The following is a 24655-nucleotide window of genomic DNA, read 5'->3' as shown; positions in this document are numbered from 1 at the left end:
CACGTTTTGGAAATCTGTAGTACCACCAGTTGTTTCCGATCCCCCAATTAGTACATTGTGCCATAGCACAATTAACTTTATATTTAGAAATCTTACTCATCTTTAACACGACAATCAACACAATACGGAAAATGTTACAAGATTGCGTAGCGCGAAAAATACCTATACTGAAAGCGAGTTCCTTATCGTTCACCGCAACAGCTGCCGACAGGAGACCTCCACGTGACGTCAGCATGAGGCGATGTCACGCTGGAATTAAAGCGCGGGAGTCGGGAATGAGCCCCCTTGATCCGTATGAGTCTTTGGTTCGTTGGAATTAATTATTGAAATAAAAACCTATCTAAATACATACCTACAGTTCAATGATTCTGAGGTTCCTCTTCAATACTCTTTGGGCTTGTCTGATGCGTTTTGTTCTATCATATGCTCTTTGGTTTTGTTTTCACTTGGTTTTCACGTTTGTCATGGCAGCTTCGTTGTTAGAAATATTTTTTAGTTCTGTTGTTGGGTGGTTTTATATTTACGGGACATGGCTATTTGCTTCGGAGTTAATATTTTGTGCGATCCCTCTCACTGCTGTAGGGTGTGTTATATTATTTATTATTGTGAATTTCATGAGGGTCCCTTCACCAGACGTTTCGGTTGAAAAGGAAATCTTCGGGTATGATCTCTTACCGTATGACCAGGGATATAGCGACAGTAAAGAAGAGGAGAATTACAAAATGAAAGTAGTTGCACATCGGGGAGCGTGCTTGGATGCTCCGGAAAATAGCCTCACCGCTATTAGGAAGGTAAAACATGTTTTACAACCGACATTTTAAGTTGTACCCTCAGATTTTGTCACTCACCTAAATTTGTTTCCTTATACCATTTTGAATAGCTGCTCTATCAACTATTGTAAGTTCGGTTGATATTGTCGGTGTTCAGGTAGTTGGCACAGTATTTATCAATATTAATACTGTTCCGTAGAACTTGCTATATTCCGGCACTGGTAAGGCTTTAGTGCAATTTTTTTGGTAGGACAACGACGGAAATATCCCTGAATTAATCGTAATAGATTCTTTACGGGGTCAGGTATGAACTGAAATGAATCTTCTTAGTGAGTTTTACCACGGGTCAGTCTCATCAGAGATGAAATAAATGAGGTGCTAGGTCCTATATGATATATCCTCTGTGGGTAAGGGCGGTTGAATAACATCCACGGTATCCCCTGCCTGTCGTAAGAGGCGACTAAAAGGGGCCCCATGGAACGAGGATTGGCGACCATTAGGCTCTTAGCTGAGTCCTGGTCTTGCTTCTTCGTATTTGTGTCAGACTCCTTCCTTTCATCTGTCCTATCCAACCTCTCTTGGTGAACTCTTTTTTCTTTTCCGACCCCGACAGATATGAAGGCATAGGGAGTCTTTAGTTTTCATGGCTTTCATAACCCTTGTCTACCTTGGCCGATACCTTTATTTTTTGAAGTGTTGGACACCTTCCATTTTTCTCTCTGATTAGTGTTATATAGAGGATGGTTTCAACTGAGGAAAGGGCACGAAGATCGGAGCGTCTGAAGAAGTACTGAGAGGACCGCAAAGCCCGAACAATCCCTTCAAAGAGACCTGAACGACGGACTGACTAAAGTGATCCTATGTGGTCATAAAAGAAGAAGAAGAAGATTGTTGCCTAGTGGTACTTCCTCCTAAAACAATAATCACTGCTGCTGATAGATGATAGTAGGAAGGGAAAGGGTGAAATCTGGTGCTGACACATAGGCTAGCATCAAGGGGTCTGCTCAAGGTTTTAATGTCCCCATCCAATGGACGAATCACCATCAACAGTGTCATATGCCCTCACTCCATATGAACACTGCAGGCTCTTGGGATGCAATCTAGTGATTAGAAGTCATATACCACCACCCCTCCTATTTTGCTAGCCAACATTGCGATGGTGACTTTTCCTTCGCCCAGCAGGACTCAAATTAGCTACCGGTACCATGGTATCAGACCATAAAAGACATGACGCCGTAACGATCAATCAAGACCACCAGGTGCACTATCCATTAAGGATATAACTAAGTTATCTCATAATTAGTGTAGCCTGTGGTTTTTATTTTTTTATTTTTAATTTTGCCAACGTTAACTGGGAAGCGGTGTACTTTTGCCCACAAATAGTGAAGATATGAAGGCAACATTAGTTGAACTGTCCCGCTCCACCAATATGGAACTAGGCTGTTGCATGACTGAATGCAGAAGACTCCAAATAGAGCAGCAATCGGTTGTTAGCATTTAAACTATATACTTGTGGATCACTAGCATCAAATAGTGGATTTCTTATCTTTAGGGAATGTACAATTGTGCTTTCCTCTTCCACTCCATCCCAGATAAGTTTAAATACTCTAGAGAGTGTGTCCGGCTTCATGGCTAAATGGTTAGCTTGCTGGCCTTTGGTCACAGGAGTCCCGGATTTGATTCCCAGCGGGGTCAGGAATTTTAACCATAATTGGTTAATTTTGTGATGTTATACTGTATAGAGCAGTAAATGAGTTGGAGGATTGTGACTGACTGCAGGGGGATTTAAACAATAGGAGTTGGACTGCAGACCGGGGTGTTCGGGACCTATGCCTACCCGGTATAGGTATAACAAGTTACACGCGTTGAATAAAACGCTCACAACTTCTGTGAAAGAAACACTGTATTATATTAGCCACAATTTTAAACATTAGGTCTGCCATTTTTATTTTCAAAAACTCACAACAACAAAACAAAAATAGCAACTCGTGGAATAAACTGACACCTTTTGATGCCAATCAAAACACAATGTTTATAAACAGAGACAAAAGGGTATTTGAACTCTTCTTCTACTTCTGGTGAAGTTGCAACTGCCAAGACTTACTCTCTCAGGAACCTGATCACTGGGTAAGGCCATTTCCTCACTCCCACCTTCAGCCTCCAATGGATGAAGGTGCCTTGTAGGACGGATTAGTTCTCCTCAGGATGCCTTCACCTGGACTACCCTAATCACTTTGTCTTTACTTGGGAATATAGCTGTCACTCTATCCAGTGGCCAGTCGATTCTTCTCTTGTCATCACTACCAATGATGAGCACATCTCCTACCTTCCACTGCTGGTCAGGCTGCTTGCTCGATAAACAGCGCAGAAGGCTACCCATCTACTCCAGTCGGAATCTTCTCCTCAGTTCCTTCCTCAGCTGTTGAAGGTACTGAAACTTTCTAGAGAGAGACCTGATTCTAGTGTGTCTAAATCCGGAGTGCCAACCACAGGAATGTCTTGAAGAAACATTGACAAAGTTAAAGGTACCAATTTATCACAGCTTTCTGAAATGTAGGTGAAGGGTCTGGAGTTGATCACTGATTAACAATCAGCAGTTCCTCATGTGTCAAGGTAGCCTTGCCTAATACATGCCTTAATAGTTTCTTGACCATTTGCACAACCGATTCACAATCAACATTTCCTCATATGTCAAGGTAGCCTTGCCTAAAACACTCCTTAATAGTTTCTTGGCCATTTGTACAATATGCTCCCAGAATCCACCCCACCAAGGAGCTGAAGGAGGACTAAACTTCCACCCAATTCTAGTAACTGATGCTTCTGCACATATTTTTTTCCAATCACTGTTGCCGAACAAATTGTTAGCTTCAGCAGAAGTTTGTCCCGTTGTCACTATAAATCAGGCTATGAAATGCCTAATCACTAGCAAAAACCCTGCAGTGGACAAAGTCATTACTAGTTCAAAATGGACCACTCTAACTGCTGCACATGTAAAAATCATAATCCAAGCCTTGTCCTCAGATTTTAGAAATAGTGGTCCGGCAAGATCCACTCCTACCACCTCAAACACATCTGCATCTCTCACATGATCTTCAGGAAGGGCTGGATTTCAGGAACTAAGGTTTTCATTTCGAATCTTCTGCACTGGACACACTTTCTGATGACCTTACAAATGGTTCTTCTTCCCTTTGCTATCCAGTAGTGCTCCCATGGTATGGCGAGTAGAATCTGAACACCAGCATGAGAAGCTCTCAAACGATGTCCTGTGATTCTCACCTGAGTCAAAGAGTGGTTTGTTGGCAATAAAATGGGTGCAGGAAATCATATTCATCCTTTCTGTTGGCAATTTTTGTCTTAATCCTGATGAGCCCCATCTGGTCTTTGAAAAGACGCAATGAATTTAAGTTGTTCCTTTCGGTAAGTTTCTCTTCCTGAACAATTTTTAACAGTCGTTTCTCCGCCGTTGAAATTTCAAGACAATCCAATTCAGAAGCGGCATTCTGCACTACATCTTTTCTGCCATTGTTGATGAACCACAACATCCAGGCCACCATTCTGATGTTTCTTGAATACCGGGAAAAGAATCTTAAATACCACTGCTTTTCCTGTGGAACAACCATAGTAATGGTAACAAGGCATTAGGGATCTATGTCTCTCCAGTATAGGTATAACCAGTTAAATACATAGAATAAAATGCTCACAAATTCTGTGAAAGAAACACTATATTTCAAACAATAGGTCTGCCATTTTTATTTTCAAAAACACACAAATAAAAAAAATAAAGAAAGCAACTCGTGGAATGAACATTAAAAAGGGTATCAATGTAAATGGGATGCAAAGTCAAGTTGTAAGTTTCACCAAGGGGACAAGTTCTCTCAGTTTTACGTACTGTGTTGATGGGGTGATAGTACTTCATGGGGAACACTGTAAGTACCTAAGTGTTAACATAAGGAATAATCTTCATTGGGGTAATCATATTAATGAGGTTGTTAAGAAAGGTTACAGATCTCTTCACATGGTTATGAGAGTATTTAGGAGTTGTAGGGCTGAGGACTAAACATACATACATACAGTAAGGATGTAAAGGAGAAGGCGTATAAGTCTTTGGTAAAACTTTAGTTAGAGTATGGTTCCAGTGTATGGGACCCTTGCCAAGATTACTTCATACGATAAATGGAAAAAATTCAAAGGAAAACAGCACAGTTCGTTCTTGGTGATTTCCAACAAAGGAGTAGTGTTAAGAAAATATTGCAAACTTTGGGCTGGGAAGATTTGGGGGTAAGAAGACAAGATGCTCGACTATGTGGTATGTTTTGAGGTGTCGGTGGTGAGTTGGCATGGAATGACATAAGTAGAAGAATAAGCTTGAGTGGAGCTTTTATAAGTAGGAAAGATCATAACATGAAGATAAAATTTGAATTCAAGAGGACAAACTGGGGCAAATATTTATTTATAGGCTGAAGAGTATGGGATTGGAATAAAACGTCAAGGGAAATGTTTGATAAATTTCCAATTCTTTGAAACTATTTAAGAAAAAGCTAGGTAAACAATTGATAGAGAATCTGCCACCTGGGCGACAGCACTAAATACAGATCGTTCATTGATTGATTGAATTATACTGACAAAAATATCAGGGATGCACTTCATATTATATGAAGAACGATGGTGCAAGTGAATTGGCGGAGAAAATGTTTCTTTTCGAGAAAATGAAGTTACTTTGTTATTTCTGGGCGCACGATTCAAAGTGACAAACTTGCTGTATTTGCTATGCCAGAGAGACAGCCGGTGCCTGTTGGTGTTTGTTGTGGTTTCCTTTTTTCTCATCATGCAAATGCTAGGACTGTACCTTAATCAAGGCCTGTGTTTTTCTTCCTCAGTTATTAACCCTAGAACTTCAAAGTTTCTTTCTGTAACATGAACTCCGAAGAAGGGTTCGTTGAACCCACTATAAAAAATTATTTTAAGGAAAGACACTTTTTAATGAAGGCCTTACCCATTTAAAACAGAGTTTATGATCAATAAAAAATGTTCCTAGTATGCAATAAGTTCAACTATTTCGAAATATTGAAAAACATGTCATGCGAGTAATAGGCCCTACAGTAATATTTTGCAACATGATACATTGAAATTACTCAAATCATCTGTTTCAAGGCAAGTGACAGTTTGAAAGTTTTTCTTAGTGTGTGTTACATACATGTCTATTACGCTGTGCACAATATTGCTTTGGCTTGCTCAAATTGTACTTTTCCTTTCTGGTTTTAGCATCTCTCATGTAAACTTAACACCAGCCTTTCCCTGTAGGAGGCTGATCTCAATGGGGTCATTCTAGCTTGATTTTCCTATCTAGGATGGATTGCTTTGACTGAGTAATCTGCTTGGAAAGCCCTTTTGAATTTGCACTTCTGTTTTCCATTTGAGGTGTCACCATTTCCAGTCCATTTTGCAAAAGGAATAGCTTTTGCTTATTATGCTTTTTAAGATTGAAATACAGGGTCTTTCATTCAAAGTGGGGTCGGCCGGCTCAGCGCAGCTGGTAGATGGGCAAGCTGGTCAGATGAGCACATGGCAACTGACTGAGCTTGGGGCCGGGAGAGCGCCCGTATGAATCGCACGTAAATAACAAGCACACATAATAACGCATAATCAGAGTAAAATAATTTCTCACCTTGTCACAGAATATGTTGAAAATGTCTTCCACCTGCATCTATACATTTCTGGCTTCATCGAAGAAAATTTTCATTCATACGCATTAGTTCATCTACCGAGATAGCCTCAATTTCTCTCGTAATATTTTGAGTTCATCTACAGTGTGAAATTGGGAGTATTGGCGGCAGTAACTGCAGACAGGATAATAGAGTACCACTTTTTAACAATTGACAGACAATGAATGCCAGTCAGGATATTTCCAGCAAGACTCGGCAGCTGCGCATATGGTTAACGAGACATTAAGTTTAATTAAGGAGATTTTTAACAACAGAGTAATTAGTAAACAATTGTGACCCGCAATATCTCTAGATCTTACGGTTTGCAATTTTTATTTATGGGAAAAATTGAAAAATAAGGTCTATGCAACTTTGAGTGAAAGACACTATATATGAAGAATGTCATTGTTGAAAAGTGCCATTATTAACCAAATTGATGATGGTTTTCTGTGGTTACCCATTTTACACCAGGCTGAACCTGTATTAATATTTTTCATTTGTTTTATCAAGTGCACAATATGACAACTAAAATTATAATACTATGGGCTTATAAACTAGTCAAGGGACAATTACTCGAAAGGAGGAGGATCTGTGAACATTTTAAAAGAAGTTATCAGTGATATATGAAGTTGTGGGTTCAACGAACCTCTCTCTTAGGAGTCCAAGGGTTACCAGGTGGAAAATAATTGTCTTTTGTGAACTGTGGAAATGTGTTCTCTTGTAGGCCAAGGAGAAGGGCTGCACTGCTGTGGAGGTTGACGTTGCTCTCACATGTGATGAAGTACCCATCCTCTTCCACGATGACGATGTTGATCGGCTGACAGACTCTACAGGCCTGATAAGTGACCTTACCTGGAAGAAACTCCAAGAGCTGGACATTGCAGCAAAGCATCCTTGCAGGTATTGCTTTGACTAATTGCATCACCACAAAACAAACGTGGTAAAGAAATGAGCAATCTAAGGTTTTTAATTTTTTGGGAAAATTACTTTTATCACTGGACATCAGATTTTTAGCTTTTACCTATTGTTTTCCTTAAGACCTTATCGAGCCTATCTCACACAGTTATCCAAATTATGTACCTGCCGTCACAGTAAATTAAATTTTATAGTGCCTATACACGCCTATTTTGAACTTTCAGCCTATTTTTGCCTTTCCGAGCCTATAAGAACCTTTTTAAATCTTATACATTTCATAAAATAAAACATTAATATTAATTTATTATATAATTAACTTTTCACAGAAGGCATATAAGATAAAGATCCATGCCAAGCAGGCGAGAGGGCAGGTGTGGGGGTTGTGAAACAAGGTTGGAAGCAGGAATTTGTGGGTTTCCCTGTTTCATTGGAATAACAACAATAAGTTAATTTATTAATTTGACCACCTAATCAATACAATAAGTCTTGTCTTTGTTGATTTACATTGACATGTTAACTAAAATGCTACATGTTTCGCCTTGTATATAGGCATCATCAACCATTGCCTTAACCTTGAAATAAAATCAGGCACCTGATTTAAATATAAATAAAATAAAACTAATTTTTAAAAAGCCTTGGAGAGACTTGAACTAAAATTAACATATGGTAAAAGACTAGTACAATGTTGGTTTTAAAGATATTGCAATGAGTGAGGAGTTTACTATTGGTGAAAGTATTTGCAATATTGACATTAGAAGGCTACTATTGTAATTAAAATGAACAAAGCAACAGTCTGTTATAAACAAGTGGTAATATTGCTATAAAATTATGTTGACCGACCAGCAGTTACAATTAGACAGTGATGAGAATGACGATCAAAATTGTATTTATTCAAAAAATAATGTCGAAGGATGGTCAAGTGACCTGTAATTATTTGTTTACATGAGATAAAAGTCGAACGTCAATGGCATATGGTGAAGTTGTGGTTCACTTTGATGAAAAAATACGAAGTTGTAGTTGAAGGTTGATGAACGATGTTTAAATTGGACCTCTATAGACCATCTCAATTTGATGCGATGCTAAAACAAAGGCAAGACTTATTGTATTTATTAGGTGGTCAAATTAATATATTAACTTATTGTTATTATTCCGATCAAATATCATCAATACGGATCAAAAATGATATTTATCATATGTAATTTCCCTGTTTCACTGTTACTTGTCTTGCACGTGCACTACACTGAGTATCAGAAGTAATTAGAAATCAGTTCCCAAAAGTGAGTGATTTCTTCAGTATATGAAGTACATATTTTCAAAATCAAGTACTAGATTTCCTTCTTTTGAAGAAAAGTGCCCAAATCAATCAATCAATACTGATCTGCATTTAGCACACTTGCCCACGTAGCCGATTCCCTATCTGTTGTTTTCCTATCCTTTTCTTAAATTATTTCAAAGAAATAGGAAATTTATTGAACATCTCCCTTGGTAAGTTATTCCAATCCCTAACTCCCCTTCCTATAAATGAACATTTGCCCCAATTTGTCGCCTTGAATTCCAACTTTATCTTTATATTGTGATCTTTCCTACTTTTAAAGATGCGACTCAAACTTAATCGTCTACTAATGTCATTCCACGCCATCTCTCCGCTGACAGCTCAGAACATACCACTTAGTCAAGCAGCTCGTCTTCTTTCTCTCAGTTCTTCCCAGCCCAAACTTTGCAACATTTTTGTAACGCTACTCTTTTGTCGGAAATCACCCAGAACAAATTGAGCTGCTTTTCTTTGGATTTTTTCTAGTTCTTGAATCAAGTAATCCTGGTGAGGGTCCCATACATTGGAATCATACTCTAGCTGGGGTCTTACCAGAGACTTATATGCCCTCTCTTTTACATCCTTACTACAACCCCTAAACACCCTCATAACCATGTGCAGAGATCTGTACCCTTTATTTACAATCCCATTTATGTGATTACCCCAATGAAGATCTTTCCTTATATTAACACCTAGATACGTACAATGATCCCCAAAAGGAACTTTCACCCCATCAACGCAGTAATTAAAACTGAGAGGACTTTTCCTATTTGTGAAACTCACAACCTGACTTTTAACCCCGTTTATCAACATACCATTGCCTGCTGTCCATCTCACAACATTATCGAGGTCACGCTGCAGTTGCTCACAATCTTGTAACTTATTTATTACTCTATACAGAGTAACATCATCTGCAAAAAGCCTTACCTCTGATTCCACTTGTTTACTCATATCATTTATATATACAAGAAAACATAAATGTCCAATAATACTGCCCTGAGGAATTCCCCTCTTAATTATTACAGGGTCAGATAAAGCTTCGCCTACTCTAATTTTCTGAGATCTATTTTCTAGAAATATAGCAACGCATTTAGTCACTCTTTTGTCTAGTCCAATTGCACTCATTTTTGCCAGTAGTCTCCCATGATCCACCCTATCAAATGCTTTAGACAGGTCAATCGCGGTACAGTCCATTTGACCTCCTGGATCCAAGATATCTGCTATATCTTGCTGGAATCCTACAAGTTGAGCTTCAGCGGAATAATTCCTAAAACCAAACTGCCTTCTATCGAACCAGTTATTAATTTCGCAAACATGTCTAATATAATCAGAAAGAATGTCTTCCCAAAGCTTACATACAACGCATGTCAAACTTACTGGCCTGTAATTTTCGGCTTTACGGCTATCACCCTTTCCTTTATACGCAGGGGCCACTATAGTAACTCTCCATTCATTTGGTGTAGCTCCTTCAACCAAACAATAATCAAATAAGTACTTCAGATATGGTACTATATCCCAACCCATTGTCTTTAGTGTATCCCCAGAAATCTTATCAAATCCAACTGCTTTTCTAGTTTTCAACTTTTGTATCTTATTGTAATCTTGTAATCTTATTGTCATTGTTATCATATGTCAATTTTAATACTTGTTTAGCATTAGTCTCCTCCTCTATCTGGACATTCCCCTGCTCCAACACCTTTTTTAACAAGATAGGGTTCATGGTTACAGGCTGTTCAATATTAAACTGAGAATATCCATTGTACAGGAAAGATGACTCGTAGTGTATTACGAAGTGTATGCATACGTTTTTGCCGTTTTTTATGATGAAGAAAACCCATAATTTTCAAGGGAAATTCATTTTTTGTTTATTCAAAATATTGGCCATTGGCTTCAACATACTTCGCCCATCTTTTAGGTAAGTTATGAATACCATGCCAGGAAAATTGCTTGTCTTTTGCGGCAAACCATTTGTCGAGCCATTTTCCAACTTCCTCGAAATTGCTGAAGTGCTGTTCTGTGAGCGCGTGTCCCATTGATGCGAAGAGGTGGTTTTCAGATGGCGCTAGGTCGTGTGTGTACTGCAGATGCAGAAGGATATCCCATCCAAGCGATTTCAAGGTGTCTTTCACTGGTTTTTACCATGTGAGGCGGTTCATTGTTGTGTAACAAAATCAATCACTTCTGGCCCATTCTGGTCGTCTTTCGATCAATATGTGATTTAAATTAATTGTTTGTTGGCGATAGCATTGAGTTTGAGTTGGGCCATCATCCAGTAATGCCTGCAATTACTCATCTTCGCACTTTTGTGGTCTACCAGAGCACACTGTCTTTCACATTGAAATCACCATGTTTAAATTGTCGAAACCATGTCTCGCATGTTCTAATCGATGGAGCGTGTTCACCATATGTTTCTACCAGCAAACGATGACTTTCTACAGCTTTTTTCTTTTGATTAAATAAGAAAAGAAATGCGTGCCACAAATGTTCTTTTTAGGCACAAGCGTCGACATGATCACTGAATGATACAACACAGATGCTAGTGTTGGCAGACTCGACTTGTGTGTGTTGGTAGGTTAATGTCAGATGAACAAACTGACGTATGTGTCAAATTCATACGCTGTGTACTGTTCGCTGGCGTCATCTCTTAGTGAAACCGGAAAAGACTTAGGGTCGTATTCATGAACGAGACTTTGACTTAGACTTAGACTTAGAAGGCGGTAAGTCGCCATTTCCATTTCATAATCGCTACTTGGAGGTAAGTAAACTTAGATGGCGACTTTACTTCCAAGTCGCCGATGTTCCGTACTTAAGTAGACTCTGAGATCAGAAAAATAATAAAATGGCAGATATTGCCGATGTAGTTAATTTTGTAGACGAAATTGAAGAGATCCATGAAATTGTTCAGTACGTTGTGCCTAATCCTCGGCGTATTATAAGAGATGCAAGGAACCCAGTTCAATTTTACACAGAAAATGAGTTCATAAAACGATATAGATTCGATAAACGTACAGTATTAGATGTACTAACGATGTTTGAAGACGAATTACAGAAACATAATAATCGAGGATCACCCATACCTCAAATGATACAGTTGCTAATTTTGTTAAGAATTTTTGCTATTTGCTTTACGTCACATCGATACAGATAAGTCTTATGGCGACGATGGGATAGGAAAGACCAAGGAATGGGTAGGAAGCGGCCGTGGCCTTAATAAAGGTACATCCCTCCAGCATTTGCCTGGTTTGAAAATGGGAAACCACGGGAAACAATCTTCAGGGCTGCCGACAGTGGGGTTCGAACCTACTATGTCCCGGATGCAAGCTCACAGCCGCGCGCCCCTAACCGCACGGACAAATCGCCCGGTCGTTAAGATATTATGCTACAGGTAAGAGTAAAATTATTGTTACTATAGCGCACAGTTTTTCACTTTCTACTCATCGTGTTATCTAGTTAGGTTAAGGGATGATCAGTACAGATTAATGCATCCTTATGGTAAATACAATAGCCTTTCACACTTCCATGGTTTTCAGGTAAATTCCAAATTGATTCCGCTGATTTACGAGTATGTAGAATAATCAGAAGAATATCGATCCCGACTGCCCGAAAGAGACCACAGTTTGTTTCGTTCCCAAATGAAGCTGAATGTCGAAATAATGCGCGAGTGTGTATGAAAGATCCCGTTTCCCTGGAGTGGTTGGAGCTATTGATTGCACCCATGTAAGTCCAGGTGGCAACCATGCTGAGGTTTTCCGTAATAGGAAAGGGATTTTTAGTTTCAATTGCCAGGGCATGGTCAAACACCAGATGAAGTTTATTGATTTCGATTTCAACTATAGGCTGTCTTTCTTCTCTTTCACTAGTTCTAGTAACACCTCCCTTTCACAGTTGTTGAAGGCTAGCAATTTTTTCTTTCCATCCATCGTCGAGAAATAAAAATTAACTGTATTGACTGGATTGGATTGAGTTTAGAGTCTATAACGCTATCTATAACGCAGGAAACAGCTGAATTTCTTCTTCTTTTTCTTCTTTATTACGAAAAAACATTGAGTGATGGGAGATGCTACAGTGCTCTTCCATTGTTTTCATTGCCAACTTCATATCTAATTCTTCACATCGTAACTTACCGAAGTCTACTTACGCCAGAGTCTACTTTGTAAAAGTTGCGTCTATGAAACAGACTTCCACGAAACTCAACTAAGTGAACTTACGTAAGTCGAAGTCAAAGTCTCGTTCATGAATACGACCCTTATGCGTACACCTGGTAACATGGCCCACTGTGTACTACAAGAGAAGAAACTAAGGGATCCGACATATATTAGTGCTAATTTCATGTTCTTAAACACAATTAAGTCGTCAAAATTCAATCTCACTGAATCACTGTCTGTGTTTACAAAAGCAGAGTGTCGGATGAAAACATTCAAGCTAATCCTCTCCAGACATAATTTTACACCCCAACGTTTGGAAATGTTAAAGATTTACTATGCACAAGGTTATGAGTGAAATGCAGTGAGAATGATAATGATGCATAAGGTAATTTGTAGTTATGTTGTAAGCTATTTGCCACTTCTACTTACTATCTTGATGCAAGTGTGTTATGGACTAATATAACTTGGAAACAATTCTCTAAAACCATGGGTAAATAGTAAAAATATCGAGCTGGATTAGTAGGTGTTATTATTATCATCATTATTATTATTTTATTCATTATTATTATTATTATTATTATTATTATTATTATTATTATTATTATTATTATTATTATTATTATTATTATTATTATTATAACCTGTGAGGTGTGGCTATATACACTGGTATTTCTATTTATGAAGTTGTTTGTCTCTGTTGTTATTATTATTATTATTATTATTATTATTATTATTATTATTATTATTACTACTTGTGAGGTGTGGCTATATACGCTGGTATTTCTATATTTGAAGTGGTTTACTTCTATTATTATTATTTACGTAGTTATGTTTAACAGGTTGTCAGTACGGACTTTTTTGTTATAAATTGTGGTTGTATCATTTATTATTTGTGTGTTGTATGATGTCTTGTGTAACAGAACATGTGAGGTTATGTCACGATACTTCTGCTGTATGTTTATTGCTACAACTTTATTTAATGTAAGAAAACTTAATTAATAGTATATAATTTATTATTACCTGTAAATATGATGTGTAAATTCAATGTAATGTTGTGCAACACAGGGTAAGAGTCTAGAACAATGCACCTTTGTCACTCGAGTTTACAGAATGTTCTATTCATTTGTATATAGGTTATTGGAGACTCGAAGATACAAGAAAGCATAATGTGCCATATTTTTCTAGAATCCTGGCCAGGCAAAGTATATAAAGGACAGTCTTGGGTTGTTTAGTCGAGTTGTGAGTGAGAGTCGTTAGTCGAGTTAAGTGTGTGAACTCATGTTGTGGTTTTGTCGTTGAAGTGGTTATGTTGTGTTGGTACCACATTTGATGTCTTGTCAGGTGTTCCATAGTTAGTTCAGATGCTAATGTGGCAGTCGATTAAGTTCAAGATGGTGGTTCATTTGATGTGCAACTATTAATGGGTATATAATTTGTCAGTAAAACAGTGTAGACAATTGACAGTGTTTCGTGTGTGCTTCTTTGTGAATACGACAGTCTCAACCGAATTTAAACTATTGCACATAAATGTGTGACAAAAAGGGTCAAGCCCACCGTTGGGGATCAAAAATGTGACAGTAGTGGCCCAAAGTTGGGATATCAATAATTTGACATCATGATGTCAGATGGGTACATTAAGCACCAGGTATCCCAAACAATAGATACCAGTGAATGAGGGTGGTGAGTGCCTCAATAATATGACACTAAGGCCCGGTTTCTTCAACTCTATGTTAAATTTTGCTTAACAAATGTTAACAATTGTTATTAATTTAACAATTCGTTTAAAAGTACCCTGTTTCACGAACATATTTCCAACATTTGTTACGAAACAATTGTTAAAGACAAATTAACACATGTCAAGTAAGAGGCAACAACAGCGTTAATATGATGAATGCGAGACAAATGTTGTTATAGTTTTAATTTAAAATTATGCGAATGTGCAAAAAAAAAAAAATGAAATAACGGACTGTTATATCACAACATTCGATATAGCCTATTCTTGTAGGAGTGCAATCTAAGGTTCCTACATCACCGGGAAAATGTGATAATTGATATGTTTTGAATGATTTTCGGGCATTCTTTTATTGCGGGGAAAATAATGTAGTGCCTTGTTAATGCTGCGAGTTGGCCGTGCGCGTAGAGGCGCGCGGCTGTGAGCTTGCATCCGGGAGATAGTAGGTTCGAATCCCACTATCGGCAGCCCTGAAAATAGTTTTCCGTGGTTTCCCATTTTCACACCAGGCAAATGCTGGGGCTGTACCTTAATTAAGGCCACGGCCGCTTCCTTCCAACTCCTAGGCCTTTCCTATCCCATCGTCGCAATAAGACCTATCTGTGTCGGTGCGACGTAAAGCCCCTAGCAAGAAGAATGTTAATGCTGCAATGGCAGCAAGAATTCTTTGTAGAATCCTACACACTCTTTTCGTGCCCTCGTGAACATAGTCGCCTACAATTAGGCCTTTTTTCTTTAAAAAAAAAACTATTTGTTCGGGACGTCGACCTATGAAGATCTTTTGCCCCTACAATTAGGCCTAAATGAAAGTGTCTCGAGGTCAGATGCCATTACAAACCTCCGCTTCGGACGAAGGCGAGCAAATTTTACTTAAACATGTCAGGTCAGCAACCTAATAACTTCTGAAAAATTGATGAATCCCAGATTCCAATGCAAGGCTTATATACTTAGGAGTTGTGGCATAGTGGTCATCGTACTTGTCTGCGAGCATCGTAGACGTGAGTTCGAGTCTCGTTTCAGGGAACGTTATTTAAAATTTGGAACAAAAATATTACGCAAATTGCACTACCGGTACACTTTGTTTTCTACCTGAAATTAATATAGGTCTAAACGTTCTCACAGTTACTGCTGGATCTCTTTCTCTGTATATATATTAATTTCTTCTGAATCTGTTTATCCTCCAGGGTCGGTTTTTCCTCGGACTTAGCGAGGGATCCCACCTGTACCGCCTCAAGGGCAATGTCCTGGAGCTCCCGACTTTGGGTCGGGGGATACAATTGGGGAGAATGATCAGTACCCCCCCTAGGCGGCCTCACCTGCTATGCTGAACAGGGGCCTTGTGGAGGGATGGAATGAAGATTGGATGGGACAGGAAAGGAAGCGGCCGTGGCCTCAAGTTAGGTACCATCCCAGCATTTGCCTGGAGGAGAAGTGGGAACACACGGAGAACCACTTCGAGGATGGCTGAGGTGGGAATCGAACCCTCCTCTACTCAGTTGACCTTCCGAGGCTGAGTGGACCCCGTTTCAGCCCTCATACCATTTTTCAAATTTCGTGGCAGAGCCAGGAATCGAACCCGGACCTCCGGAGGTGGCGGCTAATCACGCTAACCACTACACCACAGAGGCGGACTATATTAATTTGAGGTAGAAAATAAAGTTCCACTGCAATTTGATCATTACTTTTATTCGCATTTTTACCTTCACATTCCCTGAAATAATTAATTAAATTTGTATTTTTAAAAAAGTAACCTAACACGGGACTCGAACTCTCATCGTCGTGGTTCGTAGACAAGTACGATGACCACTCGGCCACGGCTACTCTTGACCAGTGTGCAACTTTTCAAGTATATACGCGGTGCTTTACAATCGGAAATTCGTAATTTTTTTTGGAAATTATTAGGTTGCGGACCTAACAAGTTCAAGTTAAATGTGTTCGCATTTTAGTGTTCTATCCCCTCCACGTGGTCCGAAGCGGATCCTGCCTCATGACATTTGTCCTCATTTATTTCGAAAGCGAAACTGTACGGTATTGACCCAAACCCTTCTACACGAGTTACTGTTGAGTGTCCCCCAACAGGTACATTATGCTAGTTGAAATCGATTGGACGCAGGGTCTGACCCATCCTTGTAAAATCTATAAGCAACTGCTGCACTGGAGAGATTGGTAAGTTGCAATCTGTTGGAAACTCTAACCTATATCGTCTAGTACCTTGTTCATTATGGCTTCGGTAATTAGAAATCTTTCTTCTGAAAACTCTAAAAAGGTCGTTATTTCTTAGTATGGGTCGTCCTTTGCCTTCTTCAGTTTATAAATAGTCCTCATACAGCAGTAAAGCTTCAAACTTACGTCTTCTACATGTCTCCATTTTGAAATTTTAGCAACTGTTAAAAGAGGTTTAACACAGGGGTGCTGCTAGGTTAATTTAACACAAGATTTAACAATTGTTAGAGTTAACAATTCTTGATGAGACGACCATTTTGTTAAATTTTGTGTTAAGTCTCCTTAACAGCAGTGTTAACACTTAACATTCGTTGAAGAAACCGGGCCTAATAGTAATCATGTGCAACCAGTATCAATCATATGACGACATCCTAGCAAACTTGGTTATCATCATAATAAATATATACATATTAAATATAATTGGATCTGAATTATTGTCAGTATATGTTGGATGTCATCAATTAACTCTTATCATACATGTAAGGTTTGCGCATGACCATGTAAATATCGCATTAATAACTCCAGCTAGACATGATATTCTGATCTCATAAGGGTAGGTTCTCACAACAGATAATCACCACTTTAATAAAAAATAATAGCTGAGACAGATAGGCATCTCATGCAATGGCAGTGTTTGTCCAACCCTTGTCTTGTTTCCCTACGAGGCCCGGTATGAGGTGAGATGAATCTATCGTGGCAGGGTTTTATGACCGGATGCCCTTCCTGATGTCAACCTCATCAGAGGAATTAATGAGATGAAATGAATGACGTGATATATGATAGTAGGGAGAGGGTGAAACCTGGTGCCGGCACATAGCCTACTCCTGTCGAATAGCACTAAGGGTTTCTGCTCAAGGCGTAACGTCCCCATCCAACGGACGAATCGCCATCAACAGCATCAAATGGCCTCACTCCATATGAGCACTGCGGAGAGGTTTGGAATTGAATGCAGGCTTTTGGCACGCAATGTAGTGATTAGAAATTGTATACCACCACCTCCTCTTCCCTGCCGGCCAACATTCTGATGGTGAACATTTTTTCGACCAATGGGACTCGAACCGGCTAACCTCGGTGTCAGACCGTTTACACTTCAGTGCCTTAACGATCATGGCCACCGCGCAGTCTGTACTCGTGCAATGGCAGTAATTGTTTTTATTTAAAAATTTTTTTTTTTTTGCAAGTTGCCTTGCGTTGCACCGACACAGATAGGTCTTATGGCGACATGGGGCAGGAAAGGGCTAGGGATGGGAAGGAAGCGGCCGTGGCCTTAATCAAGGTACTGGTGTGAAAATGGGAAACCATGGAAAACCACCTTCAGGGCTGCCGACAGTGGGGTTTGAACCCACTATCTCCCAAATACTGGATACCGGCCCCACTTAAGCGACTGCAGCTATCGAGCTCGGTGCCAGTACCGTATTTACGCAAATAATCCCCGCCACCAAATAATCCCTGCACCCAAACTTTAGGAAGGCTGATTTTGAAAAAAAATTGCCAACATTGATGCACATAAAACCTGCACCCCAATTTCTTGCCTCAATTTAAAAAAAAATTGTGGGTATTATTCGCGTAAATACGGTAATTTAATATACATGAAGAGATATGAAAGGATTCCCTATATCTACAAATAATAAGATTATATGGGATGGCTGGTTTATTGACATACTTCTTGGCATTGTTCTTGAGGCACAACATTACTTTGTTGATGTGATAAGAGAGAAGTTGACTATAATGGCGGTATACTGATCTCTAACAATGATACACTCGAAACAATGACAATAACATGTCCGTTAAATCAAATTCAATTTACAAATAATTATAATAGTGGTTATAGGTGGGCCGGCGTAAGGTTGCACATGACACCTGCGCAAAATGTTCGTCACACTGCAATGACGCATGAAGCGATTTTGCCGCCACAACAACAGCTGATTGCACGACACATGAGTTTTTACAAACATGGGAGAAATGTTTTTAATGTCATCGTGATGATACACAATACAAATGAAATCGGCCGACGACAATCTCACTTTCAACACACTTATTTTAATATAAAATATATCATCACATACGAGATAAATCTACTATGAAGTTATTAGGCCCATTATCGAGATGTTAGAAAATACAGAAGAGATCGACCGACAAGATTATCACTTTAAATACACCAGTAATGTTACAATAATATACACGGGTGCTACTACAAAAGATTTTGGATAAAATCTATTAAATGTACGATAATTCAGAAACCTTATTCTTCTTACCTTATTCACATTGGTAGAGAATCAATACCCTCCAGATCACTGCTATCACTACCGTTGCCTTAATTGTCCTCTGGGCAAATCAACTCCTGACAGTCACTGATGATGCCATCTATTGCCATTGCCGAGATTTATGTTGCGACATGGCTAACTTTCTTCTGTCAAGAAGCCGCATCCATTCGAGCAATTCCCTCCTGGAACAGTCTTTCTACTTCAGTAATTGTGAAGGACTTGTTACTTGTGCGTACGTAATGTTTCACTTCACTCCATACCAACTCAATAGGGTTGAAGGGACAGTGGTACGGCAGCAACCTAATAACCTTGTGTCCTTGCTACTTCGTTACCTCATTGTCTAAATACGTCGATGAAACCGGTTTGTTTTGTTTCGCCAGTGAATATAAGGCTAATTTAGTCATACCCATATGCGCGGGGATATTTCTTGCTTGCAGTCATTCCACTAACAGTGCAGTCCTTTATGGGCGCTCGAAGTAGTGGTATTGTCCATTATTACGATGTGGTAAGGTGCATTATCTATAACAATGATAAAAGGGCCTTTAGACTGTTGCACGAGCTTCTTAAACTAATCTAAAAAGCGGGCAGGGGTCCATATCTTCATGATAATCATCGGGTTTTTTTTGATCGGAACGTTAGAAGACCACCTTTCACAAAAGCACTGGATGAACTTGCGTACGCTATTATTAATCTGACACCCCTCCCAGTCAGTCGATTACGGAAGCTTTTAGGACTGCCATTAGTCCTAGATTTAACAATACACTCCCCAGCATTCACCCACGTCTCATCCAACCATATTACCTTGTGGAGATCCTTACCGACAAGTTTATTCATAAAAATACTCCTAGCCGTCATGATGTGCGACTTTGCAAGCAGCACTTTTCTTCCGTTCAGTTTTTTATATCTGAAACCTAAGGCTCATAGTACCAATTTTAAGGAAGTTTTACCCCTGGAGAAAAATTTTCACTGAGCTCGATAGCTGCAGTCGCTTAAGTGCGGCCAGTATCCAGTATTCGGGAGATAGTAGGTTCGAACCCCACTGTCGGCAGCCCTGAAAATGGTTTTCTGTGGTTTCCCATTTTCACACCAGGCAAATGCTGGGGCTGTACCTTAATTAAGGCCACGGCCGCTTCCTTCCCACTCCTAGCCCTTCCCTGTCCCATCGTCGCCATAAGACCTATCTGTGTCGGTGCGACGTAAAGCAACTAGCAAAAAAAAAAGGAAGAGGGTCCCAGGGAGGCTGAGAGTAACAAGTATGAGGGCACTGTCTTAGTGGAAATAACAGGCCAAAAAGACTCTCTTAGACTATTAATGGATACGGGAAGTGATGTATCACTATTGAAGGAAAGCTGTGTCCCACAAGGTGTGTGGATAAACCGAAAACAGACTCTGCAGTTAAGGGAAATTAATAATGGAAGCATGTCAACCAAGGGTAGGGTGAAAATCCCTATTGGTGGAAGGCAGGCTGAATTCCACCTGGTAAGAAATGAATTTAATGTAAAACAGGATGAAATTATAGGAAAGGACATATATAGAGAGAGCGTCCTAAATTATAAGGATGGGTATGCTATAATAGCTGGGAAAAGATACCCAATGGGTGGTCGAGAAACGATGATCGTAAAACTCAAACCCAGAACTGAAACTATTGTAGCAATAGACGTGGATAAAGAGACAGCGGAAGGTCTTATAGAGAAACAGGAAATAAATCCTGGTGTGTACTTAGCGGCGTGTCTAACAAGATCCAAAGACTGTATCACTCTTGTTAGCATGCTAAATACCACAGATAAGGAATGGAGCTTGAGAAGTCATGTTATCAGACTGGTGAACTTAATGGATGGGTCGCCGGCCGTTGAAGAGGCAACGGTCTCAGGAAGCAATGGCCAGGTTCGGGACCAGTCAGGGAGTAATAAAGCTCAGGGTGATAAAGACAGAATTGTTAAACTAAGATCCCAGAGAGTAAGGGAACCGTTACGGGTGGACCATTTAGCACCGCAGGATTGTGAGAAGATATACGCGATCTGTACGGCTTACGAAGATGTATTTCATTTAGAAGGGGATATGCTGACACATACTAATATATTGCGGCATGCTATTCCGACGCCCACAAGTCCGCCTCCGATCAATCTCAGACAGTATAGACTGCCAGAAGCACAGAAGGAAGAAATAGGGCGTCAGATAAATAAAATGTTAGATGATGAAATAATAGCTCCTTCGACGTCTCCGTGGTCTAGTCCGATTCTCTTAGTTCCAAAAAAAGGTAGACGCGTCTGGTAAACAGAAATGGCGCGTTCTGGTCGATTTTAGTCATTTAAACGACATTACAATTGGAACTGTGTACCCAATTCCACTAATATCAGAACTGCTAGATGCCGTAGGGAAAGCAAAGTACTTTTCCACCATGGATCTGGCCAGTGGGTATCACCACGTGTTATTGAGACCTGAAGATAGAGAAAAGACAGCATTCTCTGCCCTAGGTAGGCATTATGAGTATGTACGCATGCCAATCTGATTAAAGGATGCCCCAGCAACATTTATGCGATTGATGAAAACAGTGCTGGCAGGATTAGAGGACATTAAATGCCTCTGTTACCTGGATGATATAATTATTTATGAAAGCTCTGTTGATGACCACAATCAGAAGCTTAGGGGTGTGTTCCTAATAAATAATGCTATATGCATTTACGTCCCACTAACTACTTTTTCGGTCTTCGGAGACGCCGAGGTGCCGGAATTTAGTCCCACAGGAGTTCTTTTTACGTGCCAGTAAATCTACCGACACGAGGCTGACGTATTTGAGCACCTTCAAATACCACCGGACTGAGCCAGGATCGAACCTGCCAAGTTGGGGTCAGAAGGCCAGCGCCTCAACTGTCTGAGCCACTCAGCCCGGCAGGGATGTATTCCAAAGGCTGAGAGAAACTAATTTAAAATTGGGACCAGACAAATGCGAATTCTTAAGAACAGAGGTAGCTTTCTTGGGACACACAATTACAGAAAACGGTGTCGAACCAGTTAAAAGGAAGGTCCAGGCAGTAAGAGATTTTTCGCAGCCTAAGAATATCAAGCAGCTTAAGGGTTTTCTAGGGCTATCAAGCTACTACCGTAGATTCATTCCGAACTACAGTAAAATAGCCAAACCTCTGTATGAATTATTAATGAAGGAGGTACCATACGTGTGGACTGAAGCCCAGGAACATGCGTTTCAAGTCCTGAAACAGGAACCCACCAAGAAACCAGTCCTACAGTACCCAGATTTTGAGAAACCCTTTATTTTGACAGTCGATGCTAGCGGCGAGGCACTGGGCGCAATTCTATCACAGGGTCAAATAGGAAAGGACCTGCCAGTAGCTTATACAAGGAGAACACTAAATAAAGCAGAGAAAAACTATAGCACAATGGAGCGAGAGGCTCTAGCTATATACTTCCGTCCGTACCTGTTTGGATGACATTTTACGGTGGTGACCGATAATAAGCCGCTGAAGTGGGTTTTCAGTGTGCAAGACCCATCTTCAAGATTACTAAAGTTCCGTCTCAAATTAGCAGAATACGACTTTGAGATCGTATATAAGGAAGGCAAACACAACTGTAATGCGGATGCCTTGAGTCGGATTCCGGTAGTGTCCGAAGAGGAACCGGTAGAGCAAGGGGTACGATTAGTTAGCTCTGAGTTTGACTGAACCGCAAATGCAGGTGACGAGGAGCAAACTCCAACTCCGAGCGCAGGGTTGGAAGGTATGTGAACAGGACTCAGCTCTGAAGCCGAGGACACTACGGCAGAGGTGACAGAGTCTGATAATGAGAAAGAAGAATCGCCTGACACAAAGAAAATAGCTGGGAGAGAGCTAACAGAATAGGAGAAGCTGAATATAATTCAGGAAAGTCATAATTTGCTTCTCGGAGGTCACCAAGGCATTGCTAGGACCTACGCACGAATAAAGGACTACAGTGGGACGGAATGCGAAAGGATGTGGAACAATATATTCGTTCCTGCCCATCGTGCCAAAAGAAAAAGGTTACCGGACCTGAAGTAAGGACTCCGATGGTAGTCACTGACACGCCTAGCTCAGTATTTGAGAAGGTCTCCTTAGATGTGGTAGGGCCAATGAATGTGACTGAGGCAGGCAGCAAATACATACTCACCTGCCAAGATCACTTGTCAAAATACCTAGTAGTAAATGCAATGCCAGATCACAGTGCTGATACAATAGCGAGAACTCTGATAAACAACGTAATAAGTATTTTTGGTATACCTGGTACCATACTGATGGATCGAGGTGCCAATTTTATGGCAGATGTCTTTAAGAGATTATGCAGGATCTTAAGAATTCAGAAAATTCACACGACTGCATTCAGACCTCAATCGAATGGCAGTCTAGAGAGATCTCATCGAGGTCTAGGTGAATTTCTCTGTCACTACATATGCAGCTCACAGGACGACTGGGATAAGTTTTTGCCAATGGCTATGTTTGTATACAACACTACTAAGCATACTAGTACAGGCTATACCCCGTTCGAACTGATTTTCGGACGAAAAGTGAATATTCCAGGTGTGCTTCAAAGGAAGCCAGAGCAGAACTACAACGAGTACCAAAACGTAGTAGAGGAATTGACCAAACGTCTCCAGGAAACTCATGAAATAGCCAGAAAGACCCTGATAGAAAGTAAAAAGAAGGAAAAAGAACTGCACGATGCCGAGCAAAATGAGATTTCCTTTAAGGTTGGAGATTTGGTCTTGTTGCAAAATGACGCTTTGAGACGAGGGCGCAGTGGGTCTAAATTATCCCCTCCATATCAAGGTCCGTATAAGGTAACCGAACTATCAGGAGTGAACTGCACTCTACAGATGAATAAACGGGGAAAGCAAGTAAAAGTACACAAAAACAGATTGAAACTGTAAGTTAATGTGTTATTGAAAGTAATGGGCTCTATTTTCGGCTGCGACAGGTTTAGACTTCCTCTTGTCTCGACGGCAGTTTGAATGTTTCTTTGACCGCTGATGAGAGTTAGTAGAAATACTCGATCAGGTTGTGCAGAAATCGAAGGAAGCAATAGAAATTTTAACCTGAAAAAACTAAGAGCCTAGATTAATTTGGTACGGGACTACAGTTGCTGTTCGATCCTTAGTACTTGTCAGAGGGACCACAGGTAGCGAGGCTGAGAGTCCAGATGTCAACCCTCGCTATGCAGGAAACACAGGGTTCAGAAGGGATGAAAGAGTAAAAATTAGAATTTTAAGGAATCATTAGCCACGTTAAGATTATTCTAGATTTATATATATACACACTGAATTGTAAGTTAAAAGTAGCCAATATCCCATTACACATGAAAGGAGTCAATGAACTAAGGACAGTCAAGTTCAATAACCAAGAGTGTAAGGATGAATCGTGTCGGTTTTGAAAAGTTCCGATAGTGCCTTCAAGGCAACCGAATTAAATGCCAAGGAAAGTGAGTAAGACACTACTTGTCTGTATTATCGCAGTGTCTGCACTCCATCAGTGGAGAAATGGATCGGTTATATCCAAGCAAGTGTAGCACCACTTGGGTCATAATAAATATTAGCAGGATAAGGGAACTCATGGTTGTACTCCAAAG

The 24655-nt window shown here is 40.0% G+C and overlaps 1 protein-coding gene across 1 annotated transcript in view; it reads left to right on the top strand.

Moving 5' to 3' along the window:
- The first annotated feature begins 446 nt into the window (after nucleotides 1–446).
- LOC136857384 (glycerophosphodiester phosphodiesterase 1) overlaps nucleotides 447–24655 on the top strand; it is a 66819-nt gene continuing 42610 nt past the window's right edge. Inside the window, exons 1-2 of the mRNA XM_067136019.2 lie at nucleotides 447–791; nucleotides 7197–7372. Coding sequence (XP_066992120.2) covers nucleotides 465–791; nucleotides 7197–7372 — 503 coding nt within the window. The 5' untranslated portion in view covers nucleotides 447–464. The remainder of the gene's footprint in view (nucleotides 792–7196; nucleotides 7373–24655) is intronic.

This window comes from Anabrus simplex, chromosome 1 (genome assembly GCF_040414725.1).
Source record: "Anabrus simplex isolate iqAnaSimp1 chromosome 1, ASM4041472v1, whole genome shotgun sequence".
NCBI classification, from domain to species: Eukaryota; Metazoa; Arthropoda; class Insecta; order Orthoptera; family Tettigoniidae; genus Anabrus; species Anabrus simplex.
Note: the sequence above shows the minus strand (reverse complement) of the source record. Positions and strands in the feature narration are given on the sequence as shown.